The sequence below is a fragment of the Artemia franciscana genome, chromosome 1 (assembly GCF_032884065.1).
Source record: "Artemia franciscana chromosome 1, ASM3288406v1, whole genome shotgun sequence".
NCBI lineage: Eukaryota > Metazoa > Arthropoda > Branchiopoda > Anostraca > Artemiidae > Artemia > Artemia franciscana.
This window is the reverse complement of record NC_088863.1, coordinates 3,856,463-3,873,806: the sequence shown is the minus strand read 5'-3', so window position 1 is coordinate 3,873,806 and position 17,344 is coordinate 3,856,463. Positions and strand designations below refer to the sequence as shown.

At 35.0% G+C, this 17,344-nt stretch overlaps 1 protein-coding gene across 1 annotated transcript in view; it reads right to left on the bottom strand.

Moving 5' to 3' along the window:
• LOC136024637 (E3 ubiquitin-protein ligase Ubr3-like) overlaps positions 1 to 17,344 on the bottom strand; it is a 259,618-nt gene that overhangs the window by 17,492 nt on the left and 224,782 nt on the right. Inside the window, exons 23-26 of the mRNA XM_065700068.1 lie at positions 15,956 to 16,121; positions 12,409 to 12,655; positions 7,632 to 7,841; positions 2,851 to 3,306 (exon numbers count right to left, since the gene is read on the bottom strand). Coding sequence (XP_065556140.1) covers positions 2,851 to 3,306; positions 7,632 to 7,841; positions 12,409 to 12,655; positions 15,956 to 16,121 — 1,079 coding nt within the window. The remainder of the gene's footprint in view (positions 1 to 2,850; positions 3,307 to 7,631; positions 7,842 to 12,408; positions 12,656 to 15,955; positions 16,122 to 17,344) is intronic.

Here is a 17,344-nt window from a genome sequence, read left to right as displayed (position 1 = left end):
TCTTATTCGCCATTCCGTTGCTATCACAAATCTACGCACCATGGGTGCGCAAAAACATATTCTCCTTTTAGTGATCAATTTTTTACAAGCCCGCTATCAGTGCGTTTACAGTCTTTTCCCAGGAGATACCGACTCCGAATGGGTCGAGCTTACATGCGGAGCCCCACAAGGTACTAAGCTCGCTAGTCTACTGTTTTTGGCAGTGATAATTTTCATCCTTTCCGGCTATGAAGAAAGATTTAAGTACGTAGACGACTTGTCAGTCCTACTGAAGTACATTGTTGAGAAGTCTGAGGCTGTCCCCCAATTCTGTAACGAAATAATCAAAAACTTCAAAGATGAATGTACTGCGAACAGCCTCCAAATCAACGAAGGAAAGACTAAAATCCTTCGCTTTAATCCCCTGAAGAGAGACTTTGTGTGCCCTCCTTCTCCTTATCCTAGTGAATCTTCGGCAGTAGTGCTTGGTGTCAAGTTTAGCATCGACTGCTCTTTCAGCCTCCATGTCGATACAATTATCAAAAAGGCAAATAGTGCGATGCGGACACTTATACTAATGCGTCGATTTGGTTTTTCAGTCATACAACTAAGGATAGCCTATCTTACTTACACTCGACCAATTTTAGAGTATGCATGTCCCGTATGGGGCCCACAAGTCAATAACACTATTTACCTAAGTGACCAGCTTGAGTCAATACAAAAAAGAGCAGTCAAAGTAATATTGTGCGATGCTTTTACCGAATATAAGTTAGCATTATCCACTTTACAAATTCCCTCTCTTCAAGAGCGTCGTCTCAGTTTGATCCTTGAATTTGGCCAATATCTTCTCAGAAGTGATAAATACAGATCGATACTACCACCAGTTTTAGTGAAACATCGAAGTACTAGGTTGAAGAAATTTGACAGATTAGCAGCACCTCCTTCACACACAAATCGTTTTTCCAACTCATTCATCCCTTTCTTTGTATCAAAGTATAACAATTGTTGATTTTAAACTATTTGTCTTCTGATTTTTTTTTTTGTCGTTTGATTTAATCCTTTTTTCTTTTTTGTAAGCACAAGCGCCATTTAGTTTTATGACTACGAGAGATTGTGCAAATAAAACCTATTCTATTCTATTCTAGCAATTGAAGAAAATAAACTAAACTAGAGAAAAAGAAGAAAACAATTGGAAAAAAAACGAAAATAGAGAAGAAGAAAGTAATTGAAAAAACGAAAATAGAGAAGAAAGAAGAAAGCAAAACATGAGCTAAGAGCTCATATGGCACTCGTGACGAGGTCGGAAGAGCCAACAGACAAGAGCTCCTATAGTATGAGCTCTAGCGAAATTCTAAGAATCAATAGATTGCTTTAAAGGAAAATCAGAGGCTTGATACCGGTCAATATTTAAAATAAGAGCTCTGAGTCACGAGGTCCTTCTAAATATTAAAATTCCTTAAGATCCGATCACCCACTCGTAAGTTAAAAATACTTCAATTTTTTAAATTTTTCCTCCCCCTTCAGCCTCCCAGATGGTAGAATCGGGGAAAACGACTTTATCAAGTCAATTTGTGCAGCTCCCCGACACACTTACCAATTTTCATCGCCCTAGCACGTCCAGAAGCACCAAACTCGCCAAAGCACTGAACCCCACCACCTAACTCCACCAAAGAGAGCGGATCCAGTCTGGTTACGTCAATCACGTATCTACGACATTTATAAGCGTTTTCCAAGATTTCCGGTTTCCCCCTCCAACTACCCCCAATGTCAAAAGATCTGGTCGGGATTTGAAATAAGAGCTCTGAGACATGAGTTCCTTCTAGATATCAATTTTCATTAAGATCTGATAACCCGTTAATAAGTTACAAATACCTCACTTTTTCTAATTTTTCCGAATTAATCCCCCCCCCCAACTCCACCAAAGAGAGCAGATCCGGTCAGGTTATGTCAGTCGCCTATCCTGGACTTGTGCTTATTGTGCTAATTAGCTCTAATTATTGAAAGTCAATCAAATGTTTTTTTTTTATTCTTTTTTTTTTAACCAAGGGTATCTTAACTCTCATGGAAGTAAGACGTCACACAAACACACAAAGTAAGGACGTAAGCTGAGAATGGGGCCCCCAGGGGTCCTGAACTAAAATTAATGTCTACTTTCTGGATCCAAATCTTATCCAGGTTACAGCCAAAGTAGCCAAAGCAATACGTTTCAGCCGTTTTTACGATCAAAATTTAAGGGTTTCAGAGGAACTTCAGAGGAACGAAAAAAATAATTCCGTCAAGAACATTCATCAACCCCACTCTTTCTCAAAGATTATTATTATCAAAACAAGTTTATATAACGAAAAGAAAAATCACCAATGCAACAGCACAAACACATTAAAAAAAAAAAAAAAAAAGAGTCAGAAGGAGAAAAGGGAGACTGTTTTCCTGAATTAGTGACTAACATAGACCAGCACTTGAATGAGGCCTTAACCCTACTCATCCATACAATCACATAGGTCAAACAGCATAGCCATACACAATCAACCATTAAGAATAATCCATGGACAGGCAGTCATGTCGTCAATAAGTATAAGTCGTTATTTACTAAACAATAAAAACAGTAAAGACAAATAATTCAGAGGCAACAACCCAACAAAAGGGCTCATCAGGAGAATACACTTGCCTATAGGGTTTCGGTACTTTAAATTCTCATAAGTGCCGAAAAATATATATATATATATATATATATATATATATATATATATATATATATATATATATATATATATATATATATATATATATATATATATATATATATATATATATATATGTATATATATATATATATATAAAAGACAAAGAACTTAAAAAATACAAAGAAAATACCTGGTGCATCCACTTCCATAAGAACATCCCCTGGGGACGTGAGAATAGGACCTGTAGAACTTATCAGTCCTAGAAAACGTAAGAGGAGTACACATTCCTCTGTTTCATTTCTAGTCACCCCTTGAGGCAAGGCTTCAGCATAAAAATGATGCATAAGTAAACTCATAATCCTTAGGTAAGGCAAACACATTTTTTGAAGTTCCAATTCAACGTCATAGAGTAGTTCTGCAACACTGGATGGAATTTGCTCACTGTTTTCATCCTTATTACAAACTCTTGACTCAATCCTGTTCAAAACGAGGCGGAGCGATTTGAGGAGGGTGGAGTTGTTATCGGAATCACGTTGAGAATTTCTAATTAATTCCAATTTTTGTTGGGACATTTTGCAGATAACCTGAGCTACACACTGATAGAAGACCAAGTTGTAGAATGCGCTGATCAAACATGATAAGTATACTAAAAAGAAATGGACTTGTTACAAAATGATTGTCAAGATTAAACTAAATTGGTTATAGTAGAATCAGGCTTTGAGATGGCCATGTTTTACTCCTTTAGCCCAAACAAATATCCCTCACAAATGGATCGCGTTCATTCAACGGGAATTTAATAAATTTTCACTTTCTATCAAAAAAGAATTGATAAGCCCATATTTTTTACAGCTAGTGTTACTCTGTCATAGCAAAGTGGATTGACGCTCTGCTTCGCGATACTGGGCCCAGGGATCGATCACCGCTTCGGCGGTGATCGATAAGGTGAAGAAGAACCTTATCCATCTTTTTTTTTTTCAACAACAATGATTCTTCACATGTAAAAAAATGCAATTCTTAAAAGTGGCAATCTCATAGCTCTAGCCCTTTGTCATTCTGACCTTTTTCTGGCCAACAGTTTCCTTTTGCGGCAGGAGATGGAGCCATGACTGGGAGTGACTAGAGAAGATCAAGAGGGATAAAACGGAGCCTATATTAGTATTATAGTGTTACTGAAGTTAGTTGATGCATTGGTAATCGGGTGGATGGGTAGAAGGATGATTGAAGCGGGCCATGACCCAAGGGTGGCAAAAAGGAAGGGGTTTTTAATTAATATTTTGAACAACATGTGCTTTACGTAACCGAGCTCGCATTTCGTGTCTTAAATATTTGTCATTTTTCAAGTAAATATTGACTACTTTTTTAATTGAATATGTCAACAAATTGACACAGACACTTAAAGGACATTTTATGTATAGAGGTAATCTGAAGGATATTCTAACTTTCTTGGAAGTGGGAGAGCTTTTCATCATTACTAATGGGAGTCTTCAGCATTATATGGAAACAAGTAAAGAGGAGTTGTATTTTGCCGTTCAAATTTTCATCTTGTAATATATTACACAGTTTCTTGCCTTAAGTACTTAAAAATAAGGGCGTGGTGTGAATCCCTCATCAAAAACTTCCTCCTTTCTTTTGTGAACCCATTTAGGAGAACTGAAGCATATTCACATATTTTCACTAGATGTGTTAAAAGGGGGTAAAAAAGACAAAATATTAAATTGCGATCGATTTGATAGTTTTCTCTGGAAATAATTTTAGGTCAGTTCCCAGATTGTCGCATTTGCTCAAAAAGATTTTACACAAATATATGTCAGTTTTTACAGAAATATATTGCTACTGCTACTACTACTACTCACAATTCAATGCAGCACCAAGCCGCCTGAGGCAAACACAACTGCGCACACTCCTCCTCCATCTCAGTCTATAAAATACTTCACTCCTTACACCCTCCCACGAAGTTCCAATTTCCAACATTCTTTACAACCTTTTCCCATCCCATTCGAGGATGAACTGCATTTTGTTTGACCCTAGATGATACGACTGCAAAGAACGATCTTTGGCAATCTGCCATCCATAAAGTGTCCTAACCATCTCAATCATTTTCTCATTATAGCCCTAGAAAGCGGGATAAGACCACATTTTCCCTAGAGCTTGTTGGTGAAAATACGGTCATTCAACCGAGTGGCCAAAAGAAACCATACATAATCCCTCTGGAAAACATTTAATGAATCATCCTCCGTCTTCCGAAGTATCCATATTTTATAACCATATTTGACCACTAACGTCACTGTAACTTCCGATATTCTAGTGTTACAAAGAATACGGTGTGTCAAACAGAACTAAAAATTACAGAAATGATACCAAAAGTAAATAATAAACCATTATGAAGATCCCCTTGCATTTCCCAGCAGTTTCGGCAAAGAAAATAATTAGGGTCGAAAGTTTATGGCTCAAATCCGGAAACCAACGGGAGAAAAAAACTACATTTGAGATAAATACATATAAGATACAAATTAATTAACAAAATAATTAAAGTCGAAAGTTTATGGCTCAAATCCGGAAACCAACGGGAGAAAAAAAAACTACATTTAAGATACATACATATAAGATACAAATTAATTAACAAAATAATTAAGGTCGAAAGTTTATGGCTCAAATCCGGAAACCAACGGGAGAAAAAAAAAACAACATTTAAGATAAATATGTATAAGATACAGCGTATATAACATATGTAATTTTTTCCGATCATTCTGTTCTTTACCTTCCAGGACTTCACCTCATTTTTAGGAAAAAGGATTTCAGTGATATTTGAGCTTCTTATTCCGTTTCTGTAAGTTTCTTCTTTATCTTCCTCTTTGGCAGGTATTTTCGTAGACTACTTTGCCTTTCCATGACGTACAAATAACAGTTATGATAGGGATAAATTATTTTATTAGACAGTGAAAGATAATGACGAAAACTCTGGATATTCGAATCACATACACCAGTTAGATACCCGTTAACGGGTTACATACCCGTTAAGTTCGAAATATCCAGTATTTGTCGTTGTTTTTACTGTCTAACAAAAGGATTCATCCCTACTTGAACCGTTATTGGGCTTCTTTTTGGTATAGAAATCGAAAGATAGTAAATAAGTTCTGCCTTCCGAATATTACTGGAAGTTAACTGGTTTACACAAAAAGCTTCCGGGAACGGCGTGTCAGCGTTTGTCACCTCATAACGGTTTGCTCCGTTTGTTTTCATATTATTAGATGTTATTTTTGACTAATTTTGTTAAAACTAATGTTATTATTTGATCTTATTGTTGATTTTTGTTTCTATATCACTTTTTTGTTGTTGGGTTTTATATATAATTGAAATCGAACCGAAAATTCCCAAACTGAAACCAAAAATTCCGATTTTGATTCTATCCTTTAGTTAAAGGATAGAATTCCTCTATCCGAGGAATTAGAGCAGTTATTAAAAGGGATTATTGGAAAATCTTGACAACAAATGGAAATTTTACAGGAGGGAGCAAAGAAGGAATCCGGAATTTGGGGGAATATAATAGAGGCGTATGTAGATGTGTTTGTCTCATTTGGCTATAGGCTACGACAAGTCATTAGCAGAACGAGGGAGAGAAGGAAACAAGAAGCAAAAAGGAATTCTTGAGAAGGAACAATAAAAACAAGAAGGAAACAAACTGGAAGGAGTTCCCATGTCGTTTCTTAGTTAACATTTTCGTATATTATCGGTGTTTTTGATACTGACGTTGACGTTACTAACATTGACATTATTGATACAACTGACATTTTTGATAATCCGTATCAGGATATTTATTTTTATTTGGGCTGGGTATATTTTCTACCATCATTCATGAGAGTATTCCGGTTCTGTACACACATATGTACAGTGTTGTGCTTTGTCCAGGTGGCTAATATAACACATACAGAGTTTTATACGAGGATCATCCAAAAAGTGATACCCGTTTATACGCAGCAAGAGGAGTGGTGGGATGAATGCCGTCTTCTCCATTCACAACACCCTACGGGTAGGCTCAATGCACTTTTAGCCGTGCAAAGCAGAGCATTGTACTGTCACGCGTTTGCTAGACATAACCTTGAAACAGGAGGGCAACAGTAGAAAATCCCACCAGTATGGAAACTGGTGCGATTATCAATTTTGAAAGGCTGTAAAGGCTAAGAAAAGCGTTCCAAAACAAACGTGCTGGTCTTGTCACATCTGTTTTTGATGTTTTTTCATAGTAATACTCACCCTTACACAGCTTGAAGAACAAATGAACTTTTAGCCACTTTCAAATGGGAAATTTTTACACACACCCCCCCTCGACCCCGTACAGCTCAGTCTCAGCCCCTAGTGACTTTTATCTGTTCACGCACATGAAAATGTGATTTACATCTCAGTGCTTCGACAACGACGAAGAGCTTCAAAATGCCGAGACAGATTGGCTAAATCCCCAGGTGGCAAGTTTTTATACTGATGGTTGCCATGGGAAAAGGGGGGTAGCATAGTAGCAATGCTACTTGGTAGTTTTCATGGTCTAGTGAAATTTGTTGGCAGATTTGGTAGATTTTGGACTTCTGTCGAATTCTGCTCATGGCAGTTTTGAAATTTTTTCCATACCTGGCAGAGAAAATTTCGAAAACTGTTAAAAGATATGACAAGTGCTTGAATTGAGGACTATGCAGAAAAATAAAGAAATGGCATAGTTTTAAGAAAATTTATAATAAATATGTACTACTATAAATTTGTATATAATAAAATTCTCGCAGATCAATTCGTTTAATTTTTACTTCCAAACAAAGGTTACTCTATGGACGATTTTTGTAGCAGCAAAGTATCTATCTCAAATGTGTGGCAACAGCGGTCTCAAAATAGAATTTCTTTCATCAGTTGCAGGTCAAAATAAAATTAAACTACAACAACTACAAGACTTTAAGCGATCATAGGAAAACATACACACAACAATCCTACCTTTGTCTAAGTGTAGAGGCAGCACAAGGACAAATTGCAATACCAAGGCCACTGCATCTCGAAGAAGAAGAGGAACTTCATTAACAGGCGCTGGTAGCAAAGTAGTAGATTTCACTTCAGCTGGTATCCCAGTTACTTTACTCCATACTGCGTTATGCTGCTGAGTCCTTAGAATTTTAGAGTGTAGAGCCAACACATGGACAAGAGGAACTGAAAAAAGAAGAAATAGCAATAAATAGCAAAGGTCTTCACTCACTTCTCTCACTACACTTGACGACACGGTTCTCCCGTTTTCACACACTTGTTATCTTTTTTCTTTTTTTTTGCAGTTTATATTTTCAGGTTTTCGGATGTCTATTAATACGGTAATGAAATTATTCTACAAAAATTTCACTGCTATAGCTTGACTAGTTAGGCTTATTTTTGAGGGCACACCAAAAAGTGTACACACCCACAAAACTTGACTTTGTGTGTATAGAAGATAGCGAATGAGCCAACTTCACCAGATGTTTGTCGTATCTTTTGTCAACGATGATTCCAGACCTTCTACCCTCGCACAAAACAGGCTAAGGCCTTCAACCCTTTTACAATACATCATATTTCTTGTTTTTTTTTTTTTTAGTTGACATGTTTTTGAATTCTACAGTCTGTATTGCAGCCTTTTCAGCTTTTTTTTAGCCGGTTTGCAATCTTTCTGCAGCCTCATTCCGCTTACTTAGGTCTTCAGACCTAGTCAATGATAGACCTTTGGTCCTTATGATATATCCTGACAAGATCTTTTTAACTTACTACGCTCGTGACTATTGGTAGGTCGGAGCTTGAATTTTTGCATACTTTACTGATGATGCGATTTATTTTCCTAAATTATTTTACGGTTTTTAAACTTTTACAGCCATTCTTAGAGTTCCAAAATTGCTTAGAAATAATTTGAAAAAATGAATATGATTTGCATAAATATGAATTATATTCGTGTTACCTAAACATAATATGTATATAAAATACGAAATAATATGGAATTAGGAGCAACTATGGAAGGGGTGTCCTACGATGGAAGTACAGGGAGACATAGGCCGGGACTAAAAAGTATGATTAGTTACTTCTAGTGGACTTGGTCAGGCATCAATATCCATGGTACATGATACCAGTTCACCCCTTATGATCGCCCTTACATTTTCATGAATCTGAACACGGCTTTGGCATCTTCTTTTCCATATTTGTCCTTTATGAGTGCCAACAGTTCCGGTGTTCCAAGCTACTAAGCTTCTGCAAGAAGCCAAGTGCGTTTTCTGTCTTGGATGTCCATATTATCTTACCTTTTATAATTGGATTAGGATTTTTTTGGTGGAGGGGGAGGATATTTTTTCAGAAGAGGAGTGGGGGGTTCAGAAGAGGGGGCAAAAAACTTTAAAAAAAACATCAAAAAATCTGTTTTTGCAGCCCGGTTATTGATGCTTGCTCTACTGTTCAGATCTTTGGGGGTCAACGTGAACACGTTAGTCCCAAGCAAGTGCAAATCAAGTTCAACTTATCAGCTTTGTTATTATCAATTTTTTTTACATTTTGAGCATTTCCTAATTCTTGTGCCTAATTGTAATTACCTTTAGTTGCATTCAGTTATATCTTTCAATGACATTCCACATTTGGCATTTTTTCTGAACAATCGAAAATTCACCTTAGTTCAATAGTTTCCTTGCAATCAAGCCTAATTTCTTCAGAGTACGTATTTTATTCCCTCTGTCAATTAGTCTGGCGACATGAGGTCTTTCTGTTAGGGCAAAAAATCTCTAAGAGCCTAAATTTTGGTTTTCCAGATCATTTTTTTTTGTCTTGAAGTTCAATGTAGGTTTAGATTTGTAGCCAACACAGTAAGAAATTATTAAAAATTCAACCTCCGTGAAAATCAAACCTCCTCAGAGGCAACTCACTGGCGTTAAATTAGTTAAAAGTTTATTCACAAGTGGTGTTTGATTTCCACTGCCTAATACACAAAAGTATTCTAAATATTTGTAGAAGACTCATGACTTATAAAGATATTTAATAATCTAAGTTCTAACTACGTCAAAACTTTTAAACTTTTTTTCATATTAACTCGATTTCCTCGTTTCGACTCATGGGCCAAACTAAACCATTATGACCCAAACCAAAAATAATCAATGGTTCAAGGCTCAGAAGTTTTTTAATGAATCTGTACATATTTTTAAAAAGAATCTTCATTATAGTTTTCCCGGCGTTTCCGTATTATATGATAAAACTCAAGAATGTGGATAAACAGATAAGACAGTAGCCGGTTTTTGGCCGGTGGAATCCAAAGAGAATTAGTTTAGGCTCAGTTGAAATCTATGTTGTAGGTATGTTTTTTATTAAATATTTAATATATAGAAATGGTATTTTAGTGGGGTTAGATTAGGTTTGGTATTTAATATAATGCGTTCTGCCCCCCCCCCACAATAATTATTTATTGTAGTTTTCCCAATTTTGTTACTACAATATTGTATTTCCATCATATTTCAGAATATTTCATTACGATTAACCAAACTTCATTTCTAGAGTGTGTACCATACAATACGGAAGTACAGTTTTCCCTTACTAAAATGTAAAAATAAATTTATGCAATTTCATTTTTCCGAAAAATAGTTTACGTCTCAGAAATTACGTATTAATGCACCTGCCATTATCATGTCACAATTCAGTTTTTTTTTCGCCATTCTAATGATTTCAAATTATTGATCAAAAATACACGTCTCTAGGTTGAATACTTTATTTACAGGAACATTTTTTACAGAAATGTTTCCGGAACTTCATAAAGGAATGCTGGAGCTCTATACAGAATTTTTACGGAAATTATTAGTGAAACTTCATTAGAAAAAAAATTAGTCTAAGTCGATAAAAACAAAAATTAAGCAATTTAAACAACAATATCACCCAAATAAGTTTGGTAAAATCATCTGCCAGTTGACAAAAACTATTGCCCCCCTCCCCCACAACATTTTGACAGGGACGCCTCTGGGTGAGTTATCAACGGAAAATATTTTATTTATATCCTTCTTAGCCGTTAACAAGCTGGAGAGGATCAAGTCTTATGCAATTTATCAAATCTCGGGGTTAAACGTCTACTACTCCCCCTCCTGCAGGGTCCGCACATGGCTTTTATACAGGACTATCTTACAGAGGTTTAAAGAGGCACAAGCCACTTTTATTTTAAGGTACCTGTTGAATGGTATGAAATAGGTAGGTTTAAAAAAAATTATAGATTTAAGAATTTTAACGAGGCAGGATTTCCTTTGTTTAGACACCCTCATTGTCTTATAATATTTTGACAAGATTATTATAAAAATGCTTTAGATAATTAAACCCTTTATTGGAAGATCGGAGCCATTATTTTGATTCCGGTGTTGAAATAGGTAATTTTTAGACCGAAAATATAACTTTCATTCTTCGTTTTTTCCAACATATTCAATATTTCCTACTTATATAAAAGGGTCTTTTTATCGAGAATAATGCCCATAGATTACGGAGCAGAGACGGATAGCAGAGATTTGGGGGCATGACAGAGCGGCTCAGTTAGAGAGTATTCAATTAGGGTACTTTAAGAGATTGTTTGGGCTGCATAGAATAACTCATTCCCAGTTTTGAAATGGCGATCTAGGTATATGACCACTAATAAATTACAGACTAGTCTCAATGATTAAATTTTGGTTGAAAGTCGTTCAGTTACCGAGTGACAGGTTGCTTAAGGCAGCTTATGACGCAGGGGAAAAAAGATCATGGCCACTAAAAATAAAAGACATTTTAGACAAAACAGGGTTTTCCTTTGTTTGGAATGAAGGTAGAGGGCCAACAGATATAAATGCAAATTGGGAGAATGAGATTAAGACAGTACTAGAGAATCAAATGATTCAAAATGGAGTGAGGAGATAAAAAAGAGAAACATTAAAGTTTTATAAGGATGTTAAGGTGGTTTATGGGCAGGAGTTCTACTTAGCTGAATTTACCAGCTAGATATTTGACGTTATGGATGCAGCTTAGGGCTAACTACCTCCCAATTAATGGAAGATTTATAAAATAATCTAAAGAAAGATGTTCCAATGAAGACAGATATTCTTGCCCGCTTTGCAGAGCATATTTGGAAATAATAAGTTGATACTTCCTGGTGTTTTAAATAGTACGTCGCCTCAGTTTATTTGTAGAGTAGCAAGGTATCTGGAAATTTTGTTAAAAAAAATAATAATAAATAAATAATAAAAAAAAAGTCTCAGTATAAAGTAAATGTATTGTTTTATTTATGTCCTTTTCCGAGTGTTAAGCGTTCTTTTCAATGACCTTTTTTTTCAAGCATTAAGTGCTAGTATTAGGTTAATGCAGTGTTTCATGTAAGCGTTTTATGATGATCACTGATCAAAGTTCATGTTATTTGTGTCTTTCGTTTATGTTGTTTTTTACTGTGTTCATGAGTGTATATTTGGCTTTAAAATACACTTACCTATTAGATCATATTCTAGGAAAGAGCAAGGGCTGACAGAGCGACAAGTCACCTTTGACTGGGTGCCAATTGGGTGCTTCAATAGGTGACAGGTGTCAAAGCACCATTTCCATGACAAGATAAAAATATCACATTCAAATGGAACCATAGAGCGAATTTAAAACTTAAAATGAACATAATTATGCCATATATCAAACTGAAAATTACTAAAGAATACGTCAAGATAAGGTGGCTTAAAACAGATAGGATAAAAATAAAAGGATCAAAAGATAGAAATGTCAAGTCAAGGAGTCTCACCAAAGCAGGATTTCCTGTGTTTAGGCACCATCATTGACTGAAATTTGGATAGAGGGGGGCCAGTGACTGAATCACCTCGCATAACCAGCTCTACTTCTAATGATTGTCGAGCCACAGAGTTGACAAACATGAAAAAGCTCGCTGGCCCACCTGATGACGATCCAGTTCTGCTCGACTGACGATAGCGAGCATATGTGGTACTTGTTATGTCTTCCATAGCCTTTGCCATTGCCTCACCTAACTGAGACTGAAAAATAAATAAATGACATTTGTGTTGATAGTTATTATGACATTTCTTATGAAATTTATGTTCACTATTGATATTGCCAGGGCATATAATTAAACGGCACATGAACGGCTAAGAAAGTAAGAACTTGGCAGATTTCCAAGAAATTTCAAAATTAATATATTATATTCATGCAAAGCTAATTAAGATATCATAATTAATTAAACATAATATATATTTTTTGTCATCACAGAAGTGATCAGCTTACACACCCACAAGAAAACTTTCTATGTTTTTATGGAATGTACCAATGAACTAAAAGGATATTCGTTAAAAATCAAGTATTAAAACTATATATGTGAAACTTGTTTCTTTCCTTAAATCACTGTACTTGAAACATACCATTTTATTGTTATAGACGGCTATTAAAACACTTACCAAAAAGGGTAAAATAGCCCTTATAAAAAGGGCTATTTTGCGATCTTGAGGCCTCGAAAATATAATATAATACAATATGAAATACACCTAGAGTCCATTAAATGATTAATAAATTATTAGCCATTAAATAAAAGGCTAATAATGGAAAATAAATAAAACTGGCATTTATATTGTCATATATTAAAAATTATATTAGTTATTTATAAAGCCGTTGGGACCCAGAAACAGCAAACGTGAAAAAAAATTGCTGGTAAACCTATTGACGATACCCGTCAATTTGGCATTGACTTTTGCTATTTGACATTGTCTTCACCATCATTTTTTCAAATAATTGACATACGTTAAAAAGCAATATCAATCAACTTGTCAGTCTTTAGCCATGGCTCTTCAGTACAGCCAACAAACATAAAAAAGCACAGAGGTCCATTTGATGAAGATAGTGTTGGACTTGATTGACAATGACAAACATTTGGCAAGCCTTACATTCCTTTTGCTATTTGACTTTGACTTTGCCATTGTCATTTTCTTTTGACTTTGTCATTGTCTTTTGAAATAGCATTTTTTTATAGAATTGACAAAAAGCTCACTGGCCCACCAGATGACTGTCCGACTTGACAGATATTAACCAGCATGTTTGGAGTGAGACATGCCTTCCATTACCTTTTCCATTAGCTGACCTGAGACCAAAAATGCATTGTCTCAAAAGAGACCAATAAAATTGACTTTAATATCGGAACAAATCACGAAATTTATTAAAAAGTTTATATTCATTATTCATAGTATCGTGGCACGTGGCACTTATTTCGTGTTTAATTGCTTTTGTCATTGTCCCTACAAAGCAAGACTGAAAATATATATGAAATTAACTTAAAAGTCAGATTTGCATCAATACAACTAAAACGATTTGAAGTAATATTTATTGTAAACATGGTGGTAAGTTGACAGTGGATAACGTATTGGCCACGGATAATGTTCCAATATCTGTTTGCAATTCTCTGATCAAAGAAAAAATTGAAAATATCATACGTCACTTACATACACGGAGGGGAGAAGTCTTAGAACCTCCCCCTAAAACTCAAGATTTGTACTTTTTTATTAATCATTCCTGGCCTTCCAGATGATTTTTATTTTCAGTTCCCCTAGGCCCGAAGAAAAAATGTACCTACACTCTTTTAAAATAGAAATAATAAAAACTAAAATTGTCATGCATATTAAATTCGACACTAAGTTAATTCTGATATTATTAAAGAACAAAAAAGGAGGCTTTTTGCTGGAAATAAACGGCTAAAGCTGTTCTTTGGCTAGTTTACGTATGCTTGGGTATTTGTACGAATAATTTCAATAAAACACCTTTCAAATAGTCTTTTTGTAAAAAAAACTGAAATTTAAATCTTCAGCAATTAAAGTTGAGCCGCAATCTGCCAAGAACTAGTGGTTCAAGCAAATATTTTAGGTACCAAGGACATCGAAATAAAACATTTTTTGCCTCTTTACCCGTCTTAGGTTTATTCATGCCAGGAAACCGCAATTTTTAAGATTTTTCTTAAGGCTAATCAAAAACTATGATATTTTCAGGATAGTATCGTACTTTCGTCAATGTTGGCACGCCAAATCACAAAAAAAGAGCAAAACCGATTAAATGACTTTAATAATGCTTTCCAGTCGTAAAAGCGATCTGTTGATTCCCAAAGACAGCTACTCTTTCGATGGAAAGCTGTATATTCTTAGGTTGTACAATGCGATAACTATTCAGTTTATTTTTGGCTAATTTCCCTTTTCCTCCTTCCGCATTTCTTCTTTTTAAATTTGGCGCTCGCTACTCCAAAAAGCAGAATAACTGCATAAGGAGTTATTTTTAATTGAAAATTATATGTTCGATTTTTACAATTTTTTCTAATATATAAATTGTTATTTAATTTTCTACTTAACCAATCCAAATAATAAAATTTCACTGTTCTTGGTGCTTTCAGACATTCTAGATATGTTCAAGCTTCGTCGTTCTAAATGAAGGGTGAAAAAAATTCCAAAATGAACCTTTTATATTGCTATTTTTAGATAACTCAGGGTTGAGGGAGGGATAGAGTGGAAAATTTGAACCAATGTTACTGAGAATTACCTCTGACTTTTCAAAAACAATAGTTAAAAGGATAATCGCCTCACACTTATTAGACAATCAGAACAAAATAGAATAGAGATATCCGAGGATTTCTTAGGCGTCATTCGTTCAAACAGAAGATGTCATCAAATGAATTAATGATAAGTCATTAAAGGTATATGGAACATCCAGGGTCGGATTAAGATCTTCTAAGCCCCTAGCTTGGTAAAATTTAGGGGCTCGTTTTGAAAGGGTATATTATATCAACTAATTAAATTAGACGGTGGACCTTTATCTAAATTCTAGCACTTCAGGTTGAGACCTCTTATCTCCAAGAATTGGCCAAAACTGGAGGCTCATCTGTCATTGTACTTTTCATTTCTGGGTTTTCTTACTTTTAGACGGAGATTTATTTTAAAGTAAGTAATGAGCATTAAGGTAAATTCATTAATATTAATTTTAAGATAAGTAACTAATCATTCGGCAGCACGATGTTGTAAGAAATTTGAATCCTTTTTTTAAATACTATAAATAAGCTGTTCCTAATTTGTAATGATTTCTAGGTTAATATTTTATCGTTTTTTGGAGGGGGGAGGGGGTACTTGAGAAAATTCCTAACAAGATGTAGTTTGATGAGATATTTGATATTTGATTGACAAGGTGATTAGCTTGCTTAATCAGTTTTTAATAGAACCGAAAAAGACCACTTCTATAAAAAAAAAAAAAAAAAAAAAGTAGACCCCTAAAGCAGCTTGTTAGGCCGTAGGCCGCAGAAAAAAATTTCTTACTGGGGGAATCGCAGGCTCTTCGACAAGAAATCCATGAATCATTCTGGCGAGAACATTTGGAGCCACTTGTTGGGAAGACACCAAGGTCATGACATCACCCAACTCAGGGGCTAATGGGAGAGCAGCGTTTGACTGTTGACGGCATAGTGGACAAGAATATTCTCCCCTAAAATTATATTAAAGAAAGTAAGAACTTGGCAGATTTCCAAGAAATTTCAAAATTAATATATTATATTCATGCAAAGCTAACTAAAGACATCATAATTAATTAAACATAATATATTTTTTTTTTTACCACAGAAATGACCAACTTCTGCACCCACAAGAAAATTTTCTATGTTTTTATGGAATGTACCAAAGTACTAAAAGGGTTTTCTTTAAAAATCAATTAGTAAAACTATATATGTGAAACTTGTTTCTTTCCTTAAATCACTGTACTTGAAACATAGATTTTTATTATTATAGACGGCTATTAAAACACTTACCAAAAAGGGCAAAATAAACCTTATAAAAAGGACTATTTTGCAATCTTGAGGCCTCGAAAATATAATATAATACAATATGAAATACACCTAGAGTCCATTAAAAGTGCACTTGCAAATATATCTCACATTGCAAAGCGCTTATATAGACAGATGGGATGTGTGGAAGGTACAGCCTTGCAACCTTACTTACAAGGTTGCAAGAGAAATCTTGGTTGTGCGAGAGAAATCTCGAGCCTCTCACTTGATTAAGAATTTGACGGATCTCGTACCCAGAGACATATCTCACACTTTTCTTACTCTATAACAAAATTTACAAACAAACCCAAACCGCATACCTAAAACTTGTGTGCTTTCAAACTAAGGACATATACTGAATACAAGATACAACAATAAATAGAAAGTACTATATTTATTACAAATAATCTAATTAGTAATGAATTACAAATTGGAGAAAAACTTAGTCTACAAAACGTTTGCATTCCTGGATGGGGCCGTATCCAGGATTTTTTCGGAGGAGGGAGGGGGGAGTATAAAAAGAAACTTTAAAAAACGTTTCAAAAATTTGTTTATATTCATTTTCGTTATGTTTTGTACAATTTCAGGAGGGGGGGGGGGGCAAACCCCTATGCTCTCCCCTCTGGATACGTCACTGTTCTTGGGTGCCAAATTTTTCTTCTTCCTGCAGTGCTTGTCATTTCATATTGAGTCAAATGCAAGTAAACTAGAGTAAGACGCTTGAAAGTTATGCCGAGGCCTTTTAAGGGCGATCTGATATTTTCCCAATTTTTAAATTTCAACTCAACTAATAATTTAGTTTATTACTACCCCCCCAAAGTCCATTAAAAGCGTACTTGCAAATATATCTCTAAAATATATCTAAAAGCGTACATTGCAAAGCGCTTAT